This window comes from Sphaeramia orbicularis, chromosome 18, assembly GCF_902148855.1.
Source record: "Sphaeramia orbicularis chromosome 18, fSphaOr1.1, whole genome shotgun sequence".
NCBI lineage: Eukaryota > Metazoa > Chordata > Actinopteri > Kurtiformes > Apogonidae > Sphaeramia > Sphaeramia orbicularis.
The window spans coordinates 42,128,322-42,152,488 of record NC_043974.1 but is presented as its reverse complement, the minus strand read 5'-3'; the positions used below and the strand labels follow the sequence as shown (position 1 = coordinate 42,152,488).

The following is a 24,167-nucleotide window of genomic DNA, read 5'->3' as shown; positions in this document are numbered from 1 at the left end:
TTGGTCAGTTTTTGATCCACCAGGTAGCAGGTTAGATTTGCAGGATAAATTAGCAAGGTGATTTAAGTAAGAAGTAAATAAGAAGTAAACCACCGTCATGATACCAAAAATCCTGAGCTGAACCAGATTATGGCTCACTAACCCTTTGTGACAAAAAATTGCAACAAAAAGAGACTTGGGTATTCATCACAGAGTTCACACTGGAGAGAGACCGTTTTCATGTGACGGCTGTGACAAAGAGTTAAAATCAGCGAGGCTATTAAAGACTCACTAGAGAGTTCATACCAGAGAAAGGCCAGTCAGCTGTGAGCTCTGTGGCAAGAAATTTGTAACTAAAGCAAATTTAGGGATTCCTCAGATGGTTCACACTGGAGAGAAACCTTATGTGTGGACTGTGACAAACAGTTCATTTCAGGAAGTCAGTAAAAGAGTTATAAAACAATTCACACAGGAGAGAAACCATATCAATGTGAGGACTGTGACAAAGAGTTCATTTCTGTGTATTGATTAAAGATTCATCAGATGGTTCACATTACAGACAGGCCATTCAAATCCAAGTACTGTGAGAAATCATAAACAGCAATAGGACCTCCAACAGCTTATCAGAGAATTCATACTGAGGAAAAAACATACTAATACTAGAAGCACTCGGAGAGCGCAGACCTCCGCCAAGGCTGATCAGTGGCCGCCCCCGTGGGCCCCCCCACCCCCGATCACCACCAAAATTTAATCATTTCTTCCTTATCCCATTTCCAACAAACCCTGAAAATTTCATCCAAATCTGTCCATAACTTTTTGAGTTATGTTGCACACTAACGGACAGACAAACAAACAAACAAACAAACAAATAAACAAACCCTGGCAAAAACATAACCTCCTTGGCGGAGGTAATAAGTGGTGTGGGAAAATATTTGCAAGATCAAGTGATCATCAATGACACCTGTTAAAAACTCCACTTCCTGGTTGGGGAGGGGCAGGACCTCGCCTCACCTATCAGGCCACACCCAACCATTTAAGAGGAAGGACCAGGCCCAGACCATGCTCTTTCCCCTTTGTTAGACTGAGAGCATGCGGCCTGGAGAAGACAGAGACTTAAATGCATAGACTGGATGGATGCATACCTTGAGTGAGTTGTATTTTGTGTTATAGTTAATTGAATATCTTTGAAAGTGTTTGGAATTGTTTTTGTAATACTTACTGTTTCCCTTTGTTTAAGCTTAAAATCATCCTACCCATGTCATCAACTGTTCACCTGTATATAATCAACCTGAAGAGAGAATAAAGCATGAAACTCAATCCCTGACCAGTTATCATATCTGACCGTATGCCAGTGAAGAAGTTCTAATTATTACAACTCAAATCAGCCCTTTTCATCAACCTTCAGAGTTTTTACACACCAATGCAACCATACTGGAGACAAACCATACATGTGTGAGTTCTGTGACAAAACATATGCAACTGCAGCCAATCTAAAAGTTCACCAGAGAGTTCACACTGGAGAGAAGTCGTACACATGTGAGAAATGTGACAAAACATTCACAAGAAAAGATGTGTGTCAACAACACCAGAATGTTTACACTGGAGAGAGGCCATTCGACTGAGACCAGTGTGGGAAAACATTCTCTGCTGTATCTAACCTCAATCAGTCCCTCCAGGATTTCGCACTATTTTTGTTTTTTGATTGTTGTGGCCTAAAATGCCTGATTTTGCGGCAGCTTTTCCAAAAAATTGCGGTGAAAGTTGTGATGATTTGAGGCTTCTTTAATTAAATCTACAGGAACATGGGCATTTGCAAATTACCTAGAAGAGTCTTTTTTGAGTTTTTAGCCTTAAAAAGCACCAGGAAGCAATGTATTTAAACAAAACAGGCTTTTTTCATTCATTCATTTTTTTGTTTTGAGCAGCCAATGAGAGCGGAGCGTCACATAACATCAGCCAATGAGAGTGCAGTGTCACAGAACGCCAGCCAATGACAGTGGAGCGTCACAGACCGTCAGCCAATGAGAGTGGAGCATCACAGAACGTCAGCCAATGAGAGCGCAGTGTCACAGAACACCAGCCAATTAGAGCACAGTGTCACAGAACATTGACCAATCAGAGCGGAGTGTCACAGAACGTCAGCCAATGAGAGCGCAGCGTCACAGAACATCAGCCAATTAGAGCGCAACGTCACAGAACATCAACCAATCAGAGCGGAGCGTCAAAGAACGCCAGCCAATGGGAGCACACTGTCACAGAACGCCAGCCAATGAGAACGCAGCGTCACGGAACGCCAGCCAATGAGAACGCAGCGTCACAGAACATCACCCAATGAAAGCGCAGTGTCACGGAACATCAGCCAATGAGAGCGGAGCGTCACAGAATGCAAGCCAATGAGCGTGCAGCATCACAGAACATCAGCCAATCAGAGCACAGCGTCACAGAACGAAAGCAAATAAGAGGGTAAGGTCACAGAACCTCAGCCAATGAGCGCGCAGCGTCACAGAACGTCAGCCAATCAGAGTGCAGCGTCACAGAATGTCAGCCAATGAGAGCGCAGCGTCACAGAACGTCAGCCAATCAGAGCGCAGCATCACAGAACGTCAGCCAATGAGAGCGCAGCGTCACAGAACGTCAGCCAATCAGAGCGGAGCGTCACAGAACGTCAGCCAATCAGAGCGCAGCGTCACAGAACGTCAGCCAATCAGAGCGCAGCGTCACAGAACGCCAGCCAATGAGAGCGCAGCGTCACAGAACACCAGCCAATGAGAGTGCAGCATCACAGAATGCCAGCCAATGAGAGCGCAGTGTCACAGAACGTCAGCCAATCAGAGCGCAGCGTCACACAATGCCAGCCAATCAGAGCGCAGCGTCACAGAACGTCAGCCAATGAGAGCACAGCGTCACAGAACGCCAGCCAATCAGAGCGGAGTGCCACAGAACATCAGCCAATGAGAGCGCAGCGTCACAGAACACCAGCCAATGAGAGCGCAGCGTCACAGAACGTCAGTCAATCAGAGCGCAGCGTCACAGAACGCCAGCCAATGAGAGCGCAGCGTCACAGAACGTCAGCCAATGCGAGCGCAGCGTCACAGAACATTAGCCAATCAGAGCGGAGCGACACAGAACGTCAGCCAATCAGAGCGCAGCGTCACAGCACGTCAGCCAATGAGAGCGCAGCGTCACAGAATGTCAGCCAATCAGAGCACAGCGTCACAGAGCATCAGCCAATCAGAGCGCAGCATCACAGAGCAGCATCAGCCAATCAGAGCGCAGCGTCACAGAATGTCAGCCAATGAGAGCGCAGCGTCACAGAACGTCAGCCAAGGAGAGCGCAGCGTCACAGAACGTCAGCCAATCAGAGCGCAGCGTCACAGAACGTCAGCCAATCAGAGCGCAGCATCACAGAACGCCAGCCAATGAGAGTGCAGCGTCACAGAACGCCAGCCAATGAGAGCGCAGCGTCACAGAACGCCAGCCAATCAGAGCGGAGCACAGACACACACAGACAGAAACACAGGTCAGCCAAACTTGGGTTGCTTTCTATCTAACACATCAGAGAAACATTAATATTAACACCAAGTTTAATGACTATTTTCGTTTGTGAGCTCGTTTTTTAACTCCACACACAGACTTGCCCTCGCACTCCCTCACACACACACACACACACACACACACACAGACACACACACACACACAGACACACACACACACAGGTTCTTTCTTCTTCTCCTGTATTGCCTTATAGAGTATATCTGCACTAACCTTGACCCTTTGCTACATTCTCGCTGTAGCAACGAAGAGACACTACATTACCCATGATCCTCAGCTGACGGAAAGCGGCCACAGGCGGAAATGCATTCGAAAAAGAGGAAGAAGAAAACAGGCTGAGGAAGAGTAACTAAGGGACAGCAGTCTGACTTCACCAAGGTGTAACACTTAGGTGAGTTTTAAAGCTCGAATCTGTTCAAGTCTGTTTTATAAAGTGTTACTTAAGTAGCTCAACCGGTGTCCGAAGTTTAGCACCAAAGGAGGCTGACGTTGAAGCACGCGCTGCCAACTATGCTGTCGTCTGACGTTAGCTACTCTCCATATCGCTGCCATCTTATTTAGGACTAATACTACAACTTTTATCATAGGTTTAACAATGTGGTTGTTGAATATGTGACAGCTGCATGATGTGTGAAACGACCCCGGGAGTCTAACTCAGCCGGAATGTCCTCAGTATAGAAGTTAGCAAATCACTGACTAGGCTAGTTACTGTGGTCAAGCTAGCTGCCCCTCACATCTCTATGATTTACGAAGTGGCTTTGTCTTCAAAAACCAGCCACCTGTGTTTAACAAATTGCCTAAAGTATACATTTAAACAGAGATAATAAACGTTAAAGTTGTATTTTGTATTTTAGACACCTTTTAAAGGATCTGTGCATTCAGTATTATTATGTCCCTACAAGGATAATAAAGCCAGTTAACCTTTTTTAAAGTTAAACCATTGTCATTATTCTTATAAATAGCAAAAACTTTCCCCACTGACAGTTATGAAGTCAAAGCATCACTGTATAACAGGAAAGGCCCAACTACATGCTGACATTTGTGATAAATGCTTGGAAACGTGCAGATTCCCCCACTTTATTCTACCACTTTCCAGTGACAACTTAGGTGCATCTACAAATAGTTTTCAAAATAAAGTTAGATAAGCATCTAAGACAACAGTAAGAAAAAGAATGATAGTAATAGTGATACTTTTTGATTTTTATAAATATTCTACATAGGATAAAACAATCACAGAACATTATAACAATATCATTAGCTGTAAGGATGAACAACATTCATTAAATATAGAGCAAGTTAAAAGACAGTCACACAACAATCACAGTAAAGACACTCAATGTTACTCACACTCATGAGCATCCCACCTTGCACACAATCATCAAACAGTTTAAAATCAGCCATGACAAGTTGGCTTTTGCAGAATGATAAAGCCATATTAGACCAATCACAGATGTGTTGTAAGAGTTGGTTCCAGAAAGAAGCGGCAGCTATGGAGAAGATTCGGTCTCCCTGGGTTCAGTACTCGGGCTTTGATGGTGAAGACAGAAGACACAATTCAGAAAAGTAGAGGCTATGGGAGGGAGTCTGGTGATGATGGAGGGCAAGGGTTTTAGTTACGGAGGGCTTTGTTTGTAAGAAGGAGGATTTTGAGATTTTGGAGGATAGGGGTGATGTGGACATGAGAGTGGATGCAGGCTATTAGGTTCTAGTTCTGGATGTACTGGAGCTTATTCAGGTCCATGGATGATGAACCATAAAGAATAATTTTATAGTGGATGACTCTGGAAGGGATGCAATTATGAATGAGGGTTTTGGCAGCGAAGAAGGAGAGTGATGGACAGAGGTAGGATGTATTATTTAAGTAGAGGAAAGATGGTTTGGCAAAATGTATTATATTTTTCATGAGATATGACATTTGAGTTCAGGATATTTGATAACAAGCAGAGTGAAAATGAAAAGAAAGCAGTGTGTTACTGTAGTGGTCAGCACTTTTATCTTACAGCTAGAAGGTTCTTGTTTAGATTCTCAGTTAGCTTTTTGTCTCACTGTGCAGGTTTCCCTTGGTTCCTCTGTGATATGTGCTAATGCTAGGTGCTATAGAAGAATGGGTCAAATACAGAGACCAAATTTTTAATGAAAGAAGTTAACCTTTAAAATGTATCTTTACCTCTGTATATCCTCTAAAGTAAAGGCATTACATTTAGATCTCCAAATGGCTTTCTTTCTGGAGCCTGACCGCAGTGTTCCTTCATTTGACAGAGACTGATTGATTTGACTTGAGCACAATCCATTGTAAAAATCAAATGTTTGCATCACTGCAGAGAAATACCAGAAGAAAAGTCTCACATGCGTCTCTTCTGCACTAGCTTCATTCCTAAATATCTGAGGTGTGATGGTTGGAATGTGTAAACATTCACCACTTACATCACTGAACAAAAACTGTAGAACTTAAAGGTAAAGTCACTTCATCATATATTTGAGACTTTTATGTTGGAGTTTTTCCACCATGTAGATTCTTAGTTTTTATTATATATCTTGTCAGAATTGGGTCATTGTGTCAAATAACTCTGTTTAAACATTTCTGCCATTTATTTTAAATTGCCAGGACATGGGTAATTTCTGTGTCTTACAAACAGTGGTGCATTATGGGATTGTAGCATTAATGTTGCTAGGCAAGTGTATGTTTATAGGGATTCTTTCAGTCTTTCTGCATTTTTGCATTACTTAAGCATTTGATTTTAGTCTGCCTTAACTCTGGGTACCTCAGAGTTACATTGGAGCGCACAAACTCTTTCGGTTCATTTTTAAAACTCCTTTGCAACTCCCACTGTCTAGGTAGTTGGCAAGAACTACTGCAGCATCACAGATGTTGGTGTTGACTAGTGTTTACCTGTTCAAACTAACGGCGCAATATAGAAATGATGCAAAAATGTAGCGTTTCTTCTCCGATAATGATAACAACAAAAAGCCATCATACCACGTGAAAACTTGGGGAAAACTTGCTGTACTGTTGTAATTCAGATCACTTAGCCCTATTACAAGTCAACTGAATTATATGTCACTACTTCTTCTGTCAGTAGCTTAATGCTGGTTTTGTCTTCCAGGTGTGTGGTTGTTGAAGTCATAGAAGAACATCAGCTGTCTGACCAAAAAACATGACTTCAACACAAAAGGTGACATCAGCATATTCCACCTACTTATCATTTGTGCACGGCACTCCTGCAGTTTCTTTTAATACTGCACTTGGTCATATTCATCAAATTGTCTCTGTTAATAATTCTGTTTATTCCCAGCTAATTTGAAGATTAAATATTTGTAGATTTAAGGTTATTATTGGCAAAAGAGTAATAGAAACATCAGAAAACCAAGAGTAAGCAGATGAGCTATCTACAACTCTTCCTGTAGAGAAAATGGCCCATTTCCTAACAGGAACAGATTTAACACATGACGGAAGTGCCTGGGGACGTGTAAAAACACTTTATGATGGCTAATATAACAGAAATGTTCTTCCTTTTTTGTCTATATAATGGACTAAATGTCAGACTTGTGTTGTAAAAACAAGAAAAAGAATGTTGATTGAAAAAATATCTGTTTTAATGAGTTATTTTGTGTACAGGAAGCACATCTACAGGTTAACGTAAAGCAGGAGGATGGGGAATCAGACTGTTCATCTTCATGGTGTCAGGTAACCTTCTAATCAGTTTATTACTTTATTTACCTTGATGTTAGATTAGTAAAACTGTAACGCTGACTGCTGGCCTGAAGACATGCCCCGTCTTGGCACACATAGGATGTGAATAAAGTGATGCTTTACTTTATGTTTAAACCAAGTTATCCATACTACCCTGCCATCACCCCTCACCACAATATTGTTAGTCTAGTTTAGGTAAATACCGATTAGCATCAGGAGAAAATATTTATGTGTAGAAAAATCATATAATGAGAAGCTATTCACTGATTAAGTGTATTGAAAATATTACCATTGATACTTAATTTAATCATATTTATATTCACAGGAAACACAGCTGAATGCTGAAATAAAACAAGAAGAACAGGAAACGGACTGGACGTATTCCATGTATGAGGTGAGGTCATAATTCAGAATTATGGTCGTTATTGTATTTGGAACAGAGCTCACCACCATCTTTGTTTCCTCAGCTCTTATATTATGAGAATGGTTGTTAAATAGGAAGACTCAGTACCATACTGTATGTCAGATGGGATAAGAGTCAATGTAATGGGGTTTTAGAGAATGAGAGATCAAATAACTATTAATAAAACCTGGAAAAGCCCATAATCTGCTACAGGAGATAGACGGGACAAATAATATTCAACAACTTTGAGTCTATATTTATATTTTCTATATATTTTCTCCAGCTGATTGAATAGGAGGTTGCAAAAATAACCAAAAGGCAGAAAATAAAAACACAACATTGACAGTGTGAACATCTTTCATTCTTAACAAATGAAACAAAACTGCAGTTTTATCTATACATTAACTATATATGCAGCTCCCATGGCTGATTAGTCAAGTTGCACATATTGATTTAGACTAAATTACATACTCACTGCACAGTTACATCTGAAAAACATTATTTAACCAAGATTTTTACCCAGAATTTTCATACAAAAAATTTGCTAATGTAATTAGCTCATACTTTTTTTTTTAGCATTTCCAAGTAAATAATATGTTTTATTACAGGACCTATTACTAAACAGACTTCAGTAAGAGTTTCTAGTGTTTAAGCACATAAAGTAGCAAGCTAATTAATTTTCGAACCGCTTTATACTCGAGAGGGTGATGGAGCCTCATTTCTGAGAGAACCCATGGAATGTCTTTGGATTGCAGCCAGGACGTTCTTACTGTGATGCGACATTTGTAGGTCATGTTGTTAGTAAAGGGTTGTGTGTGGATAGGTGACATTGTGAAATGTATTCCTGTGTAAATCTCTGGAAAAAGTCAGCACTAATGAATTATTTTGTGTACAGGATACAGAGTTAAAGGTTGAAGTAAAGCAGGAGGATGAGGAGGAAACAAACTCTTCAGGCTTTCAGGTGAGCCCCTCTTTCAGAATAATTATAGGGTGAATTAGCATTAAAGTTTAAGAAAATGTCAAGTTTAAAAAGATGATTGTTACTCATGATCATAGGCTTTAGAAATTTTCCTAAAATGTCATGGCAATCTGAGGTAGAGGTAGACTCATGAGCTGTTTTCTATTTCAATCACTATTTTCTCACTTCCTATAAAATGTAGGAGAGATACAACCATGCATAAAAGGTGACTTTAACATGTTCCTACTATGTTTTTATAACTATTTATCATTCCTCTACTAAAGTTCTAATGTGATTCTGATGCTTTATTAAACACTGCTACAATAATTATCAAAATGTCTCCATTAATGAATTATTATATGTTTAGGAAACACAGCTGCAGGTTGAAGTCAAGCACGAGGATGAGGAAAAAGACTTTTCATCTTCATGGTTTGAGGTGAGTTTCTAATTCTCAAGTATACACTGCCTGGCCAAAAAAATGCCTCTTAAATTTAACAAAGCAAATTTAACTACAGTGATTAATATGTTTCAGCTGCAACAAGTTCTTAAACCCTGACTGTTGTAGAGTTTCTCCATTACAGTTTCTCCATTACATTCATCTGTAATTTATTTGTGCGGTTTTTGATCCAGAACCAGCCACCACATTCACACTGGATAAAAATTCGTTCGGAACCTGAAAAGTTGGTTCTCACTGGAACCAAAAAAAAAGTTAGTTCTTCCTTGCGAACTGTGACATCAGTGGGCGTGTCATATTCTAGGTTGTGAAGGCAAGCGGGAAGGAAAGGAAGAAAGTGGAGAAAGACAGAATAAAGTCCTTCCACTTTGGTTCTGCTTAAAGTGGTGTGAATGTGGGCTGGTTCACCAGAACACACCAAGGTTGTGAGACTCCAGAACGGAGCCAGAACCAGCACTATGAGAGGCGGGTCGTCTCTCTCTTACTGCAGGTCCGAGCAGCTCAAATGCACAGACATCCAGGGGAAAGTGGCCGGTGTTCAATGAAAACTACATGGGAAAGTGGACACTTCACTTTTGGACACAGAGCAACAAATCTTTTCCATATTTGGGTGGGAAAAGGAGCGATCCATTACAAAACAGAGAGAGTCTGCCAAGTACAGGCAGAGAAGTGCACAGTTTGACTGCTAAGCAGATAACGTTAGTTGATCTGCCTTGTGAGTGTTATGTATAAAAGGCTGCTATTGTATGTTTAATGTGCTAATATTAAATGGATGATATGCTAGAGTCCACTCTGGAGATTAAAAGTGAATGGCATTTTTTTCCACTATGGATCTGTTCATGAATTCAATCTTAAATGGTCAGGGCGTAATCTGATCGGTTGTCCGTGTTTCAGAGATCAGAGCAGGTGGATTAAGAGAGATGGGGCCTCATATACTTAGAAGTTTTCATAGTGAAAGATGGTGCATGCCTGAAACTTGGAAAGTAGAGACTGCCAGAAATTTTCAGATGCATGAATCGGTGCATTTTCTTGGTCCTGCGCATATTTACTTGACATATCCTGATTGACCCTTGAATTGAGTGTAGCTGCACATCCCACCTGGACTATACTGTTTCCTCCCATGAAGAACTATGCAAATGAGTAGAAAAGTGGCATGTTTCACCTTTCTATCCAAATAACGGTGACAAATACTTCAGCAATGTCAAAGATTTTGTTTGTGAAATCGATGTTCTTGTATCAGAGGTGGAAGCAAGACAAAATATTTTATTTGGTGGTCTTTACACCGGTTTATGTAATAGAAGAAAAAAAACATTGTGTAGGAAAGTGTATCAAAGAATGTAAACCATCAGGATTGGAATTAAGCATCAAGCAACCAAATTAAAGAAAAATTATTCCAACACTGAAGCTGATCAAATCAGAGTTTTTTCAGCCTCAGGAGGAGGCCTGGGGACGACTGAGCCAACCCACATGAGGAGTGAGTGGCTTCAGTCATCAGGGAGAGAAATTAAATACTTTTGTTCTCATTCGTGGTCTAAATGAACCTTAACCTGAAAAAAGAATTATTAAGAATACAGATAAAATATAGTATCTACAAGCAGAGTAGTAGTTAATGATAGTTATCCCTATTTAAATCCCAGTGAAAAAATACCCCTCTGTCAGGCAAGGAATCGCAGCTAATCAGCAAAAATCAGGCTTTGTCAGAGAAAGTGACATTTTTCAGTCTGACCAATCAACAATGACCCAGAGCATCTCAACTGTCAGTCTCGCTCCATAACTTGATAACTTGTAAAATGTAGTTATGCTTCCATATGTTATTCTACAGCTTCCCTTCTAACATTGTATGTAACAATAATTAGTTGATGAAAGCCACATATTTTACAGTTAAATACTTGTGCTAAATGTTGATATGAGTGTCACTTTGGCATTTTTGCATTAACTCAAAGTGACATCATAACTGATCATTTACCCCATTCACCTAAGACTAAGGCAGGTCTACTTATGGTCATGCAATAGACATAGCTAGATTTTTTTTTACCAGCCAGAGTGCACCATTTTTGGCACATTTTGACAAGTGTTTCTCAGGAAATGTTTTTTTTATATAACACATAATGACGTGGGATCATGGTACTCTATAGTGCACTGGATGTTGACACTGGTTTTGTATTGTACAGTGATCCAATTGAAGATTAATCATTTGTAATAATGTAAATGTTGATCAATAAATGGTGACTTAAATAACCGTATAAGTTTTCTTTATACTTAAACCAACATATATTGGTGTTTATTTTGACCATGAGCCGCACTTGTTCTAAAAATTGCTATCAATTCAGTATTTGTAATTTTCCTTTTCATTCAAATATATATTTTTTTAAAGCACATTTTAAGACTCTTTGTTTTCAGTAGAAAATAACTTCACTGTTACTGTTTTCCTTCACAAATGAATCAAAATGGGCCTGACACAAACATTTACTAGCATTTCTTTTGCAGCTTTCTGCTCGGTTATTCTATGCAAAGAGGGGGACTGTTGTTGTGCCTGCCCACCCGGCTATCAGTGACGACGAGGACCCTGAGGAGGAAGAGGACAACATGGCAGACCCAGACCCACACCCCGAGTTCTTCTCATCCACCTATGACCTGTACACTCCACAACCAGGTGATGAGGGTATCTCTGCCAAGAGGAAGCGCATGCAGCCTGCAGTGGAGGTGCTTGAGGATGAGGAAGACGATGACATCGAAAACAACAATGAGGACAAAGACCAGCCAGTGCCACATCCTATGACATCCACCAAGAAGAGAAAGTTAGCAGCCAGGCAAACCACTTGGAAGAAGATTGACCTGGACAACCCATCTCTACCTGAGTACCTTCACTTCCCCCCAGACTTTGTAGGGACTCCATTCCATTACTTCAGGAGGTACTTCAGCCCCCAAGTCATAAGCCACATAACATACCAAACCAACTTATATGCAAGCCAAAGGGACGTCAATACTACCTTCACTACCACTGAAGAGGAGATGATGCACTTTGTGGCAATCCTAATCTACATGGGGATTGCTGAGCTCCCCTCCATTGATGACTACTGGGCAGTAGTCACACGGGTCCCTCAAATTGCAAACCTCATGTCATCTAAGAGGTTCAGGCTGATGAACAGGATTGTCCACTTCAACGACAACACTCAGGTCCCTGGCACCATTGACCGATTCTTCAAGATCCGTCCGCTGTTCAACTTCTTGAATAGAGCATTCCGGAGTGAGCCACAGACCCCAAAGCAATCTGTGGATGAGATCATGGTTGCCTACAAAGACAAGACGACAGGCAACCTAAGGCAGTACATCAAGAACAAGCTGGACAAAAGGGGAATCAAGTTGTTTGCCAGGGCTTCTCAGGATGGCTTCATTCATGACATAGTGCTATACCAGGGGAAGACTACACTGGAAGCCCACGATGTCCCTATAACGCCTGAACAAGAAGCCATGGATGCACCTAGTCAGATAGTTGCTGCCCTAGCCAAGACAATGTCTACCCCCAGCATCTCTGCCATCTTTGCAGGTAACTTCTTCACCAGCCTGGAGCTGGTGCGGTACCTAAAGGACAGGAACTGCAGGTACACAGGGACAGCTAGCAATAACAGAGTAGGTATGGTTCCTCTCCAGTCCATTGAGGAGATGGAGATGAAGGCAGTGCCTTGTGGAACCTTTGACTATGTCACCAGTGATGATGGGATCCTTGCTCTTCGGTGGAAGGACAACAAAATTGTCACTGTGCTCTCAACAGACATGGGGGTGCAGCCACTGTCCTCAGTCTGCTTTTACTGCAGTGACACCAAGAGAAAAGAGGAAGTGAGTTGCCCTGCTGTTATCAAAAGCTACAGTGTCAACATGAGTGGAATTGAGAAGAGCGATATGCTGGTCCATCTCTTCCGTACCCCTATGAAATCCAAAAGGTGGTACATGCAGCTGTTTGCATTTGCAATTGATGTCAGCCTCACAAATGCCTGGATAATGTATAAGCGGGACTGCAAGGCTCTTGCTATGGATGCCATGTCACTAAAAAATTTCAGGATTGAAGTGTTCAGGGCTGCCAGCAGCCAGAAGCCACTTGTGTCACGGCCTCGAGGGGCCTCGATCTCTCAAGGCATCAACCCCCTTGTCGATGTCCCCACACCTATCAGAGGACACCGCAGTCACATTCCAGATGACTGTGTGCGGTTTGACGTGTCCCTGTTCCATGCCCCTGTCTACACATCCCGCCAGACCTGTAAGTACTGCAGCAAGAAGGGTCACATCTTGAGGTCAAATGTAATCTGCAGGGTCTGCAAGGTCCACCTGTGCCTCAATGGTGTGCGCAATTGCTTCATCAAGTACCATGAAGCCATTATCTAAGTGACTGTACTGGGTTGGACTCACATTATATATTTAATATTCGTTCAGTCTTTCATTTTTTATTTCAATCATTCATGAATCAGTTGGCCAAAGGTTTGGACTGTTCTTAAGTTTGATATGTGTTCAATATTGAAGACAAAAGTATTTTTGTATTTTGACACATTTTTAAGTGTTAATAAATATTCCTTTAACTATGGCTCTATGTTTTAAAATGTATATACATGTTTTGGCAAAGAAAAAGAACAAAAGGCAAAAGGAAAAGAACCATATATGGTAATTTCATAACTTGATTTGCAGCAAAGCAATGAAAAAATTCCCTCCCTTTTCTTCTACTATCCTCCAGTACTGTTAAAGGTTTGAAAGTGTGAATTTCCTCATATTTTTTGAGAGGTGGGGTCCAATAAAGTTAATGCAACTATGGATAGAAATGTGACATTTATTGTGACATTCAATAAGTGTTGTGTGGCATAAATGATCACAATGGCGAATGTGTACTGTAATCACAGTTTAAGGCTTCTTTTGGCTGGGCAGTGCTAGTAGTTGTCTCGACAGCTATAAATGAACAAATTCTCAATAATCAATTATAACAACAATGTAATGTGTTAATGAGTGCAAAAAAGTTGAAACATGCCCAACTACAATTTTAGCCAAAAAATAATAATTTAAACATTTTTAAGCTTACACTAACGTAAAGTAGTTGGATACATTTCATCTGTGTACTGTCTGACAAAACCTTAAGGGCTCATTTATGCTCCCTGTTAAAGACACAGATGGATACAGACAGTGTGTTCTGTCCATCCCGTGCATACATGGCATGTGTAATTCTGTCTGCTTTCTGGGAACTTGCGGATGCGTACCCAGACGGACAAAATGGAGCAGTACCACTGGGAACCGCAGTGGCATTGGTGCGTAGCTGGAAATCGTGGTGTGTTCAAACCTTAAATACAGACCAGCACCTGAATGCAGAATGGCACAACTTTTCGAAGAGAGGCTGTGTGAGAGGATACCAGCACATATATGACGTCGGCGCTCCAGGGCATCGAGACCGACAGCTCTAACAGAACAGTTGGGAGGAGATCGGTCGTGAGTTGGGTGTGAGCTGGAAGGCGGTGAAGGAGAAGTGGAGGTCTGTGCGAGACCGGTTCGTTTGTGCGCACAACAAAATCATGAGTGGAGTGGCAACACTGCTGATGGCACAACCGATCCACCAATCCTTTGGTGTCTGCGGTGGCTCAAGAGTTAGGTTTACCACCGACCGACAGCTACCAACTATCCAAAGCCAGATATAGTGAGTTTCTTAATTAACATAGCACTATTTCTTCCACTAGTGTTTTGCTATACTGTGTTGACCCAGTAGATGATTAATGATTAGTGGTGTTCTCAACGACTTTGTGAGAAATTTTCCCATGTATTCACACTGCCAACCCTTTGCACTTGGCTTGTTATTCCTAGCCATCAAATGAAGATCCTGGTGATGAGACAGAGGCGCTGGGCCCGATTGCCTCCACTGCCCAAGAAGACACAGCATCCGATGTGTCGTCCCTTCCCCCTGGCCCATCTAGGGCATCAACACCACCGCCACAGAAGGGGAGGAGGAAGCGCTGCCAGGAGTCCAATCCAGTGGATGCAGCAATCCTACAGCGACCAGCAGAGATAAGAGAAGGGGGACAGACAAAAAGAACAGACCTGTACACCTCTTTCACTAACTACCTGGACAGTTTTCTGCAAGTGCTTCCTGAAGCAGAGGCTAAAATCCTGATGAAGGATATCCAGGGTCTGATGGCCTCTTATAAGTGAAATGCAGTTTGATAATCATTATTTGATAAGTTCTTTATTAGAATAAAAGTCTTCAAAAACACTCTGCACATTTGTACTACTTTCAAGGTTGCACAAGTCCTGTAGTACACCACACATAAAAACAAAAGGCGTAATGATTACACTGGGTTACAAAAAAATGTGTTTTGCAAGTTGTCTAGGTTTTTTCAACTGAATTAGGACTATTTTGCACCGCTAAATCCAAAAATGACATCTGTTTTTCTCAATCAGGTCAGGTTTTTTTGCTAATTTGATTTTGAAAAATTTGATCTTCTTACAAAATTGATTACATTTTTGTAACTTTATCAGTTGATTTTTATATAGTTCTCACCCAAAATAGGTTTTAAGAGAAAAAAAATCATTTTCTAACAGGATTCCTGTTAGGTACAATGGTGTATTCACCGCAGATGTAGCAGAATACGTCAGGCTTATTTTTGCAAGATCTTCTAGTCAAAGCCATTTCATTCACCTGTAATATTAAAAAAAAAAAAACAATCATAAATTGGCAAAAGTAAAATCTTCAGAACTCGTTTATTGCAAGAAATATGAAAGAATTTTGTATCGTAAGATGTGAAAATGCCCATAAATGTAAGCAAAAATGTTAAAAAGCCAATATGTAGCATAGTTCAGAAAGTTGACCTGATTGAGCAAAATTAATGTGATTTTTGGATTCAGCACACCAAAATGATCCTAAATCAGCTCAAAAAACTTAAGCAATAAATTTGTTGTTGACCAGTGTTATATAATAACCACTGACTATGACATAACCATGCTTAGCTATTGTAACCATTAAACACTACTTACTATTTATATCAAATCACTGTCAATATGAACCTTCCAGTTGTGTCATTCCACAAACAATCCTAATGTTCAATTTCCAATATTCTCTTAATGGAAATGAAAAATTCTGTATCAAAAGAAAGGTCCAGGGAGCACACTAAAAACATTACTACTAAATAAAAGGAAAGACACATGTTGGTTCATCATGTACCGAGCTGCCAAGGCTTCACTGGTACTTTTTCGTCGTTGGATGACAACATCCTGCCAAGCAAACCTCCCCTCATCAGTCAGAAAGTAGTCTTTGAAGGCTTCTCTAACAGCGATGCCATCAGGTGTTGTTCGAACCACACTTACACACAGAGTGTCCAGAAAGTTGGTGTCTCCCTGGACTACCTGTCTCCATTCAACAGGTGAACCCTCAGTTTCCATCAGCACTGGACTGATGTACCGTTCAGCTTCTGACTGGGACTGATCTGCATCACAGAGATAGTTAAGCAGAGGAGGGATGTGTTTAATGGCTGCATGGACCACCGCTGCCTTTGTTACCTCCTTTTTTACCTCTTTCTGAGGATGTGCATGAAAACTAGCTCCTCTGTCGCGTCCACCTTTGTTGTTGTTTGAAGCTGACCTCTGAACTTGAAGGTGTAATCCAAAGGGTGCTCTGAACTCTACATTGCCTTCTGGTGGATTGATTGAGAAACTGTCATTCCAACCCACTGGACGCACACATGTATGAAGGCAGTGATGCATGACAACGTTAGAAATGGACGTATCAATTTATGTACGTAAAGCAAGCATAAATGAGCCTTAAACTAAAAGCAGTATTTGTCAGAGGTGAGTTCATCTTGAACCTAACAGCACTACCTGCTGTTGTGTAGGTGAATTACATGGGATATTTGTGAGAACATCAGCAGTAACACAAACAGGAGGAAGATTATCCCACAAATCTTGATTCCTCTTGTTTTTCTTTATCGGACATACACCTGCTGACCTGCTGTATTTGTTCCTAAGACTGAGGTATTAGAAAGTTATTAAAGTTATATCAAAGTATTGAAGTTATGAATTCCATGCATTTCTTTTGTATAATCATGTACAGATATAGGTGAGGAACCACTTTGCAGTTTGTATTTCACTAATGCAGAGTGTTTTTATTGTAAATTCAGATGCCAAGCCTTATTACACTACCATGTCTTTTAAAAATCAGAAAACACATGAATTTTGTTCAGTGTTGTATCTTAACTTTCACTAGAAAACTAACCTTGCCATCTGTAGGTGAGTGGTCGGGATGATCTGCAGGTAGAGCAGGTTAGGAGATGAGTTTTAGTGTTTAAATACAATTGAAATGTCACCATTAATGAATAATTTTGTGTGCACCAGGTTAAAGTAAAGCAGGAGGATGAGGACACGTTTTGTTCATCTTCTGGGTTTCAGGTGAGCTCCTTAGTTTGAATTATAGTCACGTAAGCCATTATCAAAACAAAACCTATTTATGAATCAGTCTGTGGTTTTTATTTATGAGGTAGAACACCAGTGTCTTTATTTACCCAGTTTGTGCATGATGACTAGGAACAAGGTACATCAAGGTGCTTTATATAAGTGTTGATATAATGGAGGCTGATGGAAGGAAAAAAAAACTCTGATTGACAGAAGCTGTTTATAGTCATGCTCATTTTACAGTTGTCATTTTGTCCTGCCCTCCCTAATTAGAGTCATAATCCCTTTTCAAGCTTTACCCCTCAGCATGTTACTCCCTGTTTTTTTCAAGTAATATTCCAAAAGAAACAATTGGAAGCTTTCAATAGCAATTATCAATTAGAGAAAAGTAAACAAAAACAACAAACGGAGCTATCTCCACAGTAGTGTTAACAAAAACTCTACCTTATGACACTAACATCAGCTGATTAGCACATAGTCGTTGGTTGAACATTATAATGTGTTCATGTTATCTCTATGGTGGTGTTCTATCATTTGAGGCTGAATAAATACTTCCATTGTTTACTAAACAACTGTGTACGAAACCAATATGGGAGTATCAAAATCTGCAGTAACTTCAGTGTCCACTGGGGGCTCCCTCCAAAATGGAGTCAGTACCTTTAGACCCTTATGTTAAAATGACTGACCTTACAGCAGCAATAAACATATTTACAGCCTGGTACAAAAATAGTTTGGGTCTGTAATTCATTTATCTCATGATGACCACTGTACAGGTGGTGAATTTTTATATAATTTACCTGATTAAATGACATTAAGACACAAATGCATGCATATTTATAGGAGTGGCAGCTGTGATTGACAGGTTAGTGCCACCAGTGTCATTTCTAGTGTTTATGTTTTACTAGTATTAACTTGGTTCCTGAATCAGACATTCAGAGCTCCTGTTTATTGAATAAAACCTATTCTTCTTTACTGGCAGCTCTGCCATAGTTATGTTTAATGAGTTTCATTAACAAGACCATCAGAGGATTCTGTCATGAAGTTTACTGATAGTTAATTATTGTAGCCAGGGTCTCAGCTGCATTAGCTGATACTAACACTAATATGTACTGAATTATAGGGTCTGCCCAGTATCCTGCTGACTATCTCAAGTAGCTGTTAATAGTGTTTTTGTACATTTTACAGCTTTCATAATTACTGTTATCAAACACAACTGTATGTGTTAACATTTATTAATGAGCTGAACTGACTGACTATTATTGGAAGTGGTGGGTGTTTTCAGTTAAGTTTCATCCCTCACTCCTCTCCAGCTCCACCCAGTGTCATAGCTATAATTAACATCTTTAGGCTTCAAAATTGCAGTTCACAAACCAATGGTATCACAGAGGATTTGTCCGCCATTTATGTACAGTCTATGGTCTTACATCACATATTTAATTGGTATTTAGTTTATGAATGTTTGATATTGTAGGGCTATTATTCACAGGTTTTCTCAGGCATTCTCAATTTAAACATACAACAATCAAGTGATAATCAATCACAGTGACAATCAAGTGATAGATGACGAAGAGCAAACACTGATTACCACTACGCATAAAGTGAGTAAATACATAATGCATTTTTTACGATGATCTCCAAACACTTCACTTAAGCCTCCACTTCTGAAAGCTGGACAAGGCTCCCGTGTCTGGGTATAAGTGTTAATATAACATACAGAGGCTGCCTTTGGGAGGGTCTGAGTGACGGGGTCATTTACATGAGTCAAAAAGTATTTAACTAAAGTATACAGAATATAAACACTTTTAATAATGACCCACACCATGGATGAATACAAATGGCAACATCTGTCTAGTTGGCTACATAGACCGAGCTGACAGTCTAGTTTGTCTACAATTCAGTGAATAATATGCTTTATTAAAGTGCCACGTTTTTCCTAAGAGAAAAATTGAACATAATACAGTAATAGTGTCCAGTGTTTCATTTTTAGTTGAATAGGTCCACTAGCCTTGGCTTCTGTTATCTGAGACATAAGTCTAAACAACTAGTGGCTATATCAAATTATTAGACAAATTTCAGTAGATAATTAGAATATTTTTTATACAGGAGACACCGGAGAAGACTGAAGTAAAGGAGGAGGATGAAGAAACAGACTATTCATCTTCAGAGTTTCAGGTGAGCTCCTAATTCTGCATTATACAAATACTAGTAGGCATTAGTGTTTAATTTAGTCTCTGGATGGTCTTTAACACTATGTTCACACTGCAGGTCTGAAAACTTATCTCTGACTTCTTCCGGAAATCAGGTTTTTTTGTATGGTTGTTCATATTTTAATTCAAATGCAACTGCCATCAGACTTATGTGTGAGCAGTCTACGACCCTGAAGCGACCCGCATACACAGAAGAAGACATCATGTCGCACACAAACACACTGTGTTTATGGAAGTAAATATAAGTATCAAGAGGTCCCGCCTCCTCCAGCACAGAATTATGACATCTGTCACATTGCATTTACATAAAAGTTGGATGAAATGTGACATGACCATGGGTCTGGGTTTGAAAAAAAATCTGATTTTTGCTGTTTAGACTGTCATAAAAAATGAAATATAGGTAACATATGGGCAAAAAGTTGCATTTGGGCCACTTTTACCTGCAGTCTGAACACAGCATAAAACTCATCTTATTTAGTTTGACTTTTATGTCGGAAATAAATGATGAAGTATTTGTTCCATTAGATCAGTTTCAGGTAATAATTAGAAGAATAAATGAGACCATATTAACTGTATGTTTGTAAGTTGTTGTTTTTTTTCAAATAAACATTCATAATTGCATAATTTTATTACACACAGGATGGAGAAACAGAGAAATCCAGTCCTGATGCTGAAGGGCAGGTTGAAGGACAATCAGCTGGACCTTCAGGCCTTCAGGTGACAACATATTAATAATATGCTGTTAACATATATCAAGTATGATTCTTTTATTTGTTTTCAAAATAAAATATAAAAAACTTTTTTCTATGTGAATTTCCAAAACCAGAATGAAAAATCAAGGAAAGACAGAACTGGTGTTCAGTATTTTGTTTTATTTTGGTGTTGACAAATTAAATTGTGTTTTTTTTATGAACATTATGCTGTTTTTAAATTTTTTTTTAACAAAATAATTAAACAGAACAGAGCAGATCACAGCTCCAAATGCAACACAGTACATTTTTTGAGGTTTTGGCTTTCAGAGTATTAAGGGCAGTGAGCCATGTCAGGATTTAAAGTTAATTACATTTATTCACTTTTTTTTTTTTTTTTTTTACAGAGTTCAAGCCTCCTGATTCACAAGATTCATGTTGGTGCCCCTGCCAATGACGAGGAGAAACCCCACACTTGTGAGCAGTGTGGGAAATCCTTCAAAAGAGCAGACACCCTTCGAGTGCACAAGGTCATCCACACTGGAGAGAAGCCGTTTAGCTGTGAGCAGTGTGGGAGAAGATTTGCCAGAGTAACTGACCTTCGCAAACACCAACTGATCCACAGTGAAGAAAAACCGTTTAATTGTGAGCAGTGCGGGAGAGGATTTTCCAGAGTAACTGACTTTCGCAAACACCAGGTCATCCACACTGGACATAGGCCGTTCAGCTGTGAGCAGTGTGGTAAAACATTCACAGCAGTAGATAACTATCGCAAACACCTGCACATTCACACTAAAGACAGGCCATATAGCTGTGAACAATGTGGGAAAGCATTCCTTCGATTGACAAACCTCAGGACTCACCAGATCACTCATACAGGAGAGAAGCAGCATCACTGTACGGAGTGTGGGAAACGTTTTGCCCGGCGAGGATGTCTAATCGCCCACCAATGGAGCCACACGGGAGAGAAACCATTTAAGTGTGAGCAGTGTGGGAAGACATTCACCAGGAAATGCAGCTATCAACGGCATCAATTTGTGCACACTGGGGAAAAACCGTACAGCTGTGAGTATTGTGGTAAAATGTTCAGGCACCTTCCTTCTTTTAAAATCCACAGAAAAACCCACATCAAAGAAACAGTCTCCAGTGAGAATTGTGGGAAGGTGGTAAGTTCTTCTGAATTATCTAAGGGTCAGCAACACACTGACACAGAAAACAAGCCAGTCATCTGTAAACAGTGCGGACAAACATTCTCTGACATGGCTCACCTTAAGAGTCACAAACTTACTCACACATCAGAGAAACAGCATTGTTGTACTGACTGTGGGAAATCATTCACCCGGAGAGGAAGCCTTAAGGTCCACAAACGTACCCACACAGGAGAGACACCATATACTTGTGAATTGTGTGGTAAAGAATTTAAAGTAGTCAGTGCATATCGACAACACCAACGATTCCACACCGGAGAGAAACCATACAGCTGTGAGCAGTGTGGGAAAAAATTCTTTACTGCATCTTATCTCAAGAGCCACCAGCATACTCACACTGGAGAGAAACTGTTTGGCTGTCAGCAGTGTGGGAAAAGATTCTCTCTTAAAGCTCTTTTGAAAAAGCATCAGCTCATTCACACAGGAGAGAAGCAGCATCGTTGTAGTGACTGTGGGAAGTCGTTCTACCTACGAGGAAGCCTTAAGGTCCACCAACGGTCCCACACAGGAGAGAAACCATTCCAATGCAGACACTGTGGCAAATCCTTTACGACATCATCGGATCGCTTGAGACATGAGCGAATTCACACCAGAGAACGGTTTATCCACACCAAACAGAAACTGATCAGTTGCGAGGAGTGTGGGAAAAAATTTTGTAAGATGGCTTATCTCAAGAGACACAAAGTCACGCACACACGAGATAAACTATATGAATGTAATAACTGCAAGAAATCGTTCACTCGGCCGGAAAGCCTTAAAGTCCACCAACGTACGCACACCGGAGAGAAATCATTCCAGTGTAAACTTTGTGACAGAGTGTTTTTCACAGCATCACATCTATCAAGACATGAGCTCATCCATACCAGACTAGCACTGCCAGATGGACAATGTTCAAGCTTAAGTTAAAATTGTGCTTGATTCCTAGATAAGAGATTTGCAACTGGTAAATGCAATACTTGGCTGTAAAATACCTTCTTACTTTGAAATAGTGTCCAGGATCTAAGTTGAGGATGGTTGTCTTTGCGAGTTGCATCCATCATCAGAACAAGCATGATCAGTTAGAACAGGGGTGTCAAACATGCGTCCCGGGGGCCAAATGCGTCACGCTAAAGATTCCAATCCGGCCCCTGGGATAAATTTGCAAAGTGCAAAAATTCCACAGTCAAGGCTGTGGAACTCATTTTAGTTCAGGTTCCACATACAGACCAATATGATCTACAGTCAAATATTAACAGCAGAATAACCGACAAAAAAGAATGACTCAAAAAATAGCATTAAATTATGAAAATATTTACATTTACAAACTATCCTGAAACAATCAAATGTGAATAACCGGAACAAATATGAACAACCTGAAATGTCTAAAGAAAATTCAGCACAATTTGAACTCTTTTCTGCCTGTTCCTCAGTGTTCAGTGTCTTTGTAGATCTGATCCATAATGCACATGCAGAAATGATAAGTTGAGGCAGAATATTGTTAAAATTGCACTTATTTTTCTCAAGAAATTTCATTTTTTTCAGGTTATTCACATCTTTTTTTTGTTTGGATAGTTTATAAAAGTGAGTATTTCCATAATTTAATGGGGGGTTTTGCACTATAACAAAGACAAAAATTTGGAGTTGTCATTATTTGTAGGTTATTCTGTTATTATTTTACTGCAGATCAAATTGGGCTGAATGTGGAACCTGAACTAGAATGAGTTTGAGAGCCCTGAGTTAGAAGGACATAATTAAGAAAAGACACATTTAATGACAATCCTGAGAGTGTAGTTTTGACTAACTGTAATGAACACTGAGTCCAAATACAGTAATTAGTGTTTATCTAGTAACACTCCACTAGGAAAAAAAGGGTCTGTTGTGACTGCTGTAAGAAAAACTTGACCAGAGTTCTCATTTATAACTCATTCTCACATGCATGAACACATTTTGGAGATTTGAATAAACGATGCAGATAGTGAGTTGGGAAACTGAAGCCAAAGAGGCACTGTAATACATAATACATAATACATGGAACAGAGCCTTACCAATATTATCGTAATTCATCTTGGGGGGTGCATGAACATTTAAATCATGATAAAACTCCCTGTAATTGGTTGTTTATTTAAAATACTTTAAAGGGCTCATATTTGTCTAAACCCACTTTTATTAGTCTTTGGTTCATTTATTTGTGTATTTGGACCCTAATAGTTCATACAGTTTGAATTTCAACCCTCCAGGTGCTGCAAAGCTATCTTTATATTCATTTTGCCACAATCAAGTGGATTTCTACATCCTGTTTTAATTCCTTCTTAATTTGTTATGTTTTATAGCTAGTTACATCATGACATTTGCACATATAAGATCAAGACTTCTGACAAACATTTCTCTGAGTACGACATAATTGTTTGTCAGCAGCAGCGGTTGTAGTAAAAACTGAAAATATGTCCAAATTCGAGCTGATTACCTAAAATGTTCTGTTGTTGGTTGAATAGGACAGAGCAGCACAGCCAACAACCTGGAGGGGGCGGGGCCTGAAGTGGCTCATGTGCATTTAAAGGGCCAGCGCTCAAAACCACCTTTCTGGTGTCATTACTCAGAAACAGGGTTGAAGATGAACCTGTGGAGTTGAATGAATGAA

General features: G+C 40.0%; 2 protein-coding genes across 8 annotated transcripts in view; one reads left to right on the top strand and one right to left on the bottom strand.

Annotated features, from left to right (window-relative positions):
* LOC115438644 (oocyte zinc finger protein XlCOF15-like) overlaps window positions 1–24,167 on the bottom strand; it is a 143,125-nt gene that overhangs the window by 23,599 nt on the left and 95,359 nt on the right. The window lies entirely within an intron of this gene.
* LOC115438618 (zinc finger protein 345-like) lies at window positions 3,828–22,632 on the top strand. Of its 7 annotated transcripts, XM_030162352.1 has the most exons (10): window positions 3,828–3,922; window positions 6,636–6,704; window positions 7,148–7,216; window positions 7,548–7,616; window positions 8,521–8,586; window positions 8,951–9,019; window positions 17,390–17,443; window positions 19,550–19,618; window positions 20,293–20,370; window positions 20,750–22,630. In XM_030162352.1, the coding sequence occupies exons 2-10, from the start codon at window positions 6,687–6,689 to the stop codon at window positions 22,454–22,456; spliced, it is 2,199 nt and encodes a 732-aa protein (XP_030018212.1). In that variant the 5' UTR covers window positions 3,828–3,922; window positions 6,636–6,686; the 3' UTR covers window positions 22,457–22,630. The 7 variants fall into 7 exon arrangements, with proteins under 7 accessions (XP_030018212.1, XP_030018214.1, XP_030018218.1 ...); XM_030162354.1 differs by lacking the exon at window positions 8,951–9,019 and having other exon boundaries at window positions 8,521–8,535; window positions 20,750–22,631; XM_030162358.1 differs by lacking the exons at window positions 7,548–7,616; window positions 8,951–9,019 and having other exon boundaries at window positions 8,521–8,535; window positions 20,750–22,632.

Excerpts from the sequence above, each read along its gene's own strand:
- LOC115438618 (XM_030162352.1), top strand. Across the intron at positions 17,444-19,549 it reads GTTCATCTTCTGGGTTTCAG|GAGACACCGGAGAAGACTGA; the intron begins GTGAGCTCCTTA and ends TTTTTTATACAG. Across the intron at positions 19,619-20,292 it reads ATTCATCTTCAGAGTTTCAG|GATGGAGAAACAGAGAAATC; the intron begins GTGAGCTCCTAA and ends TATTACACACAG.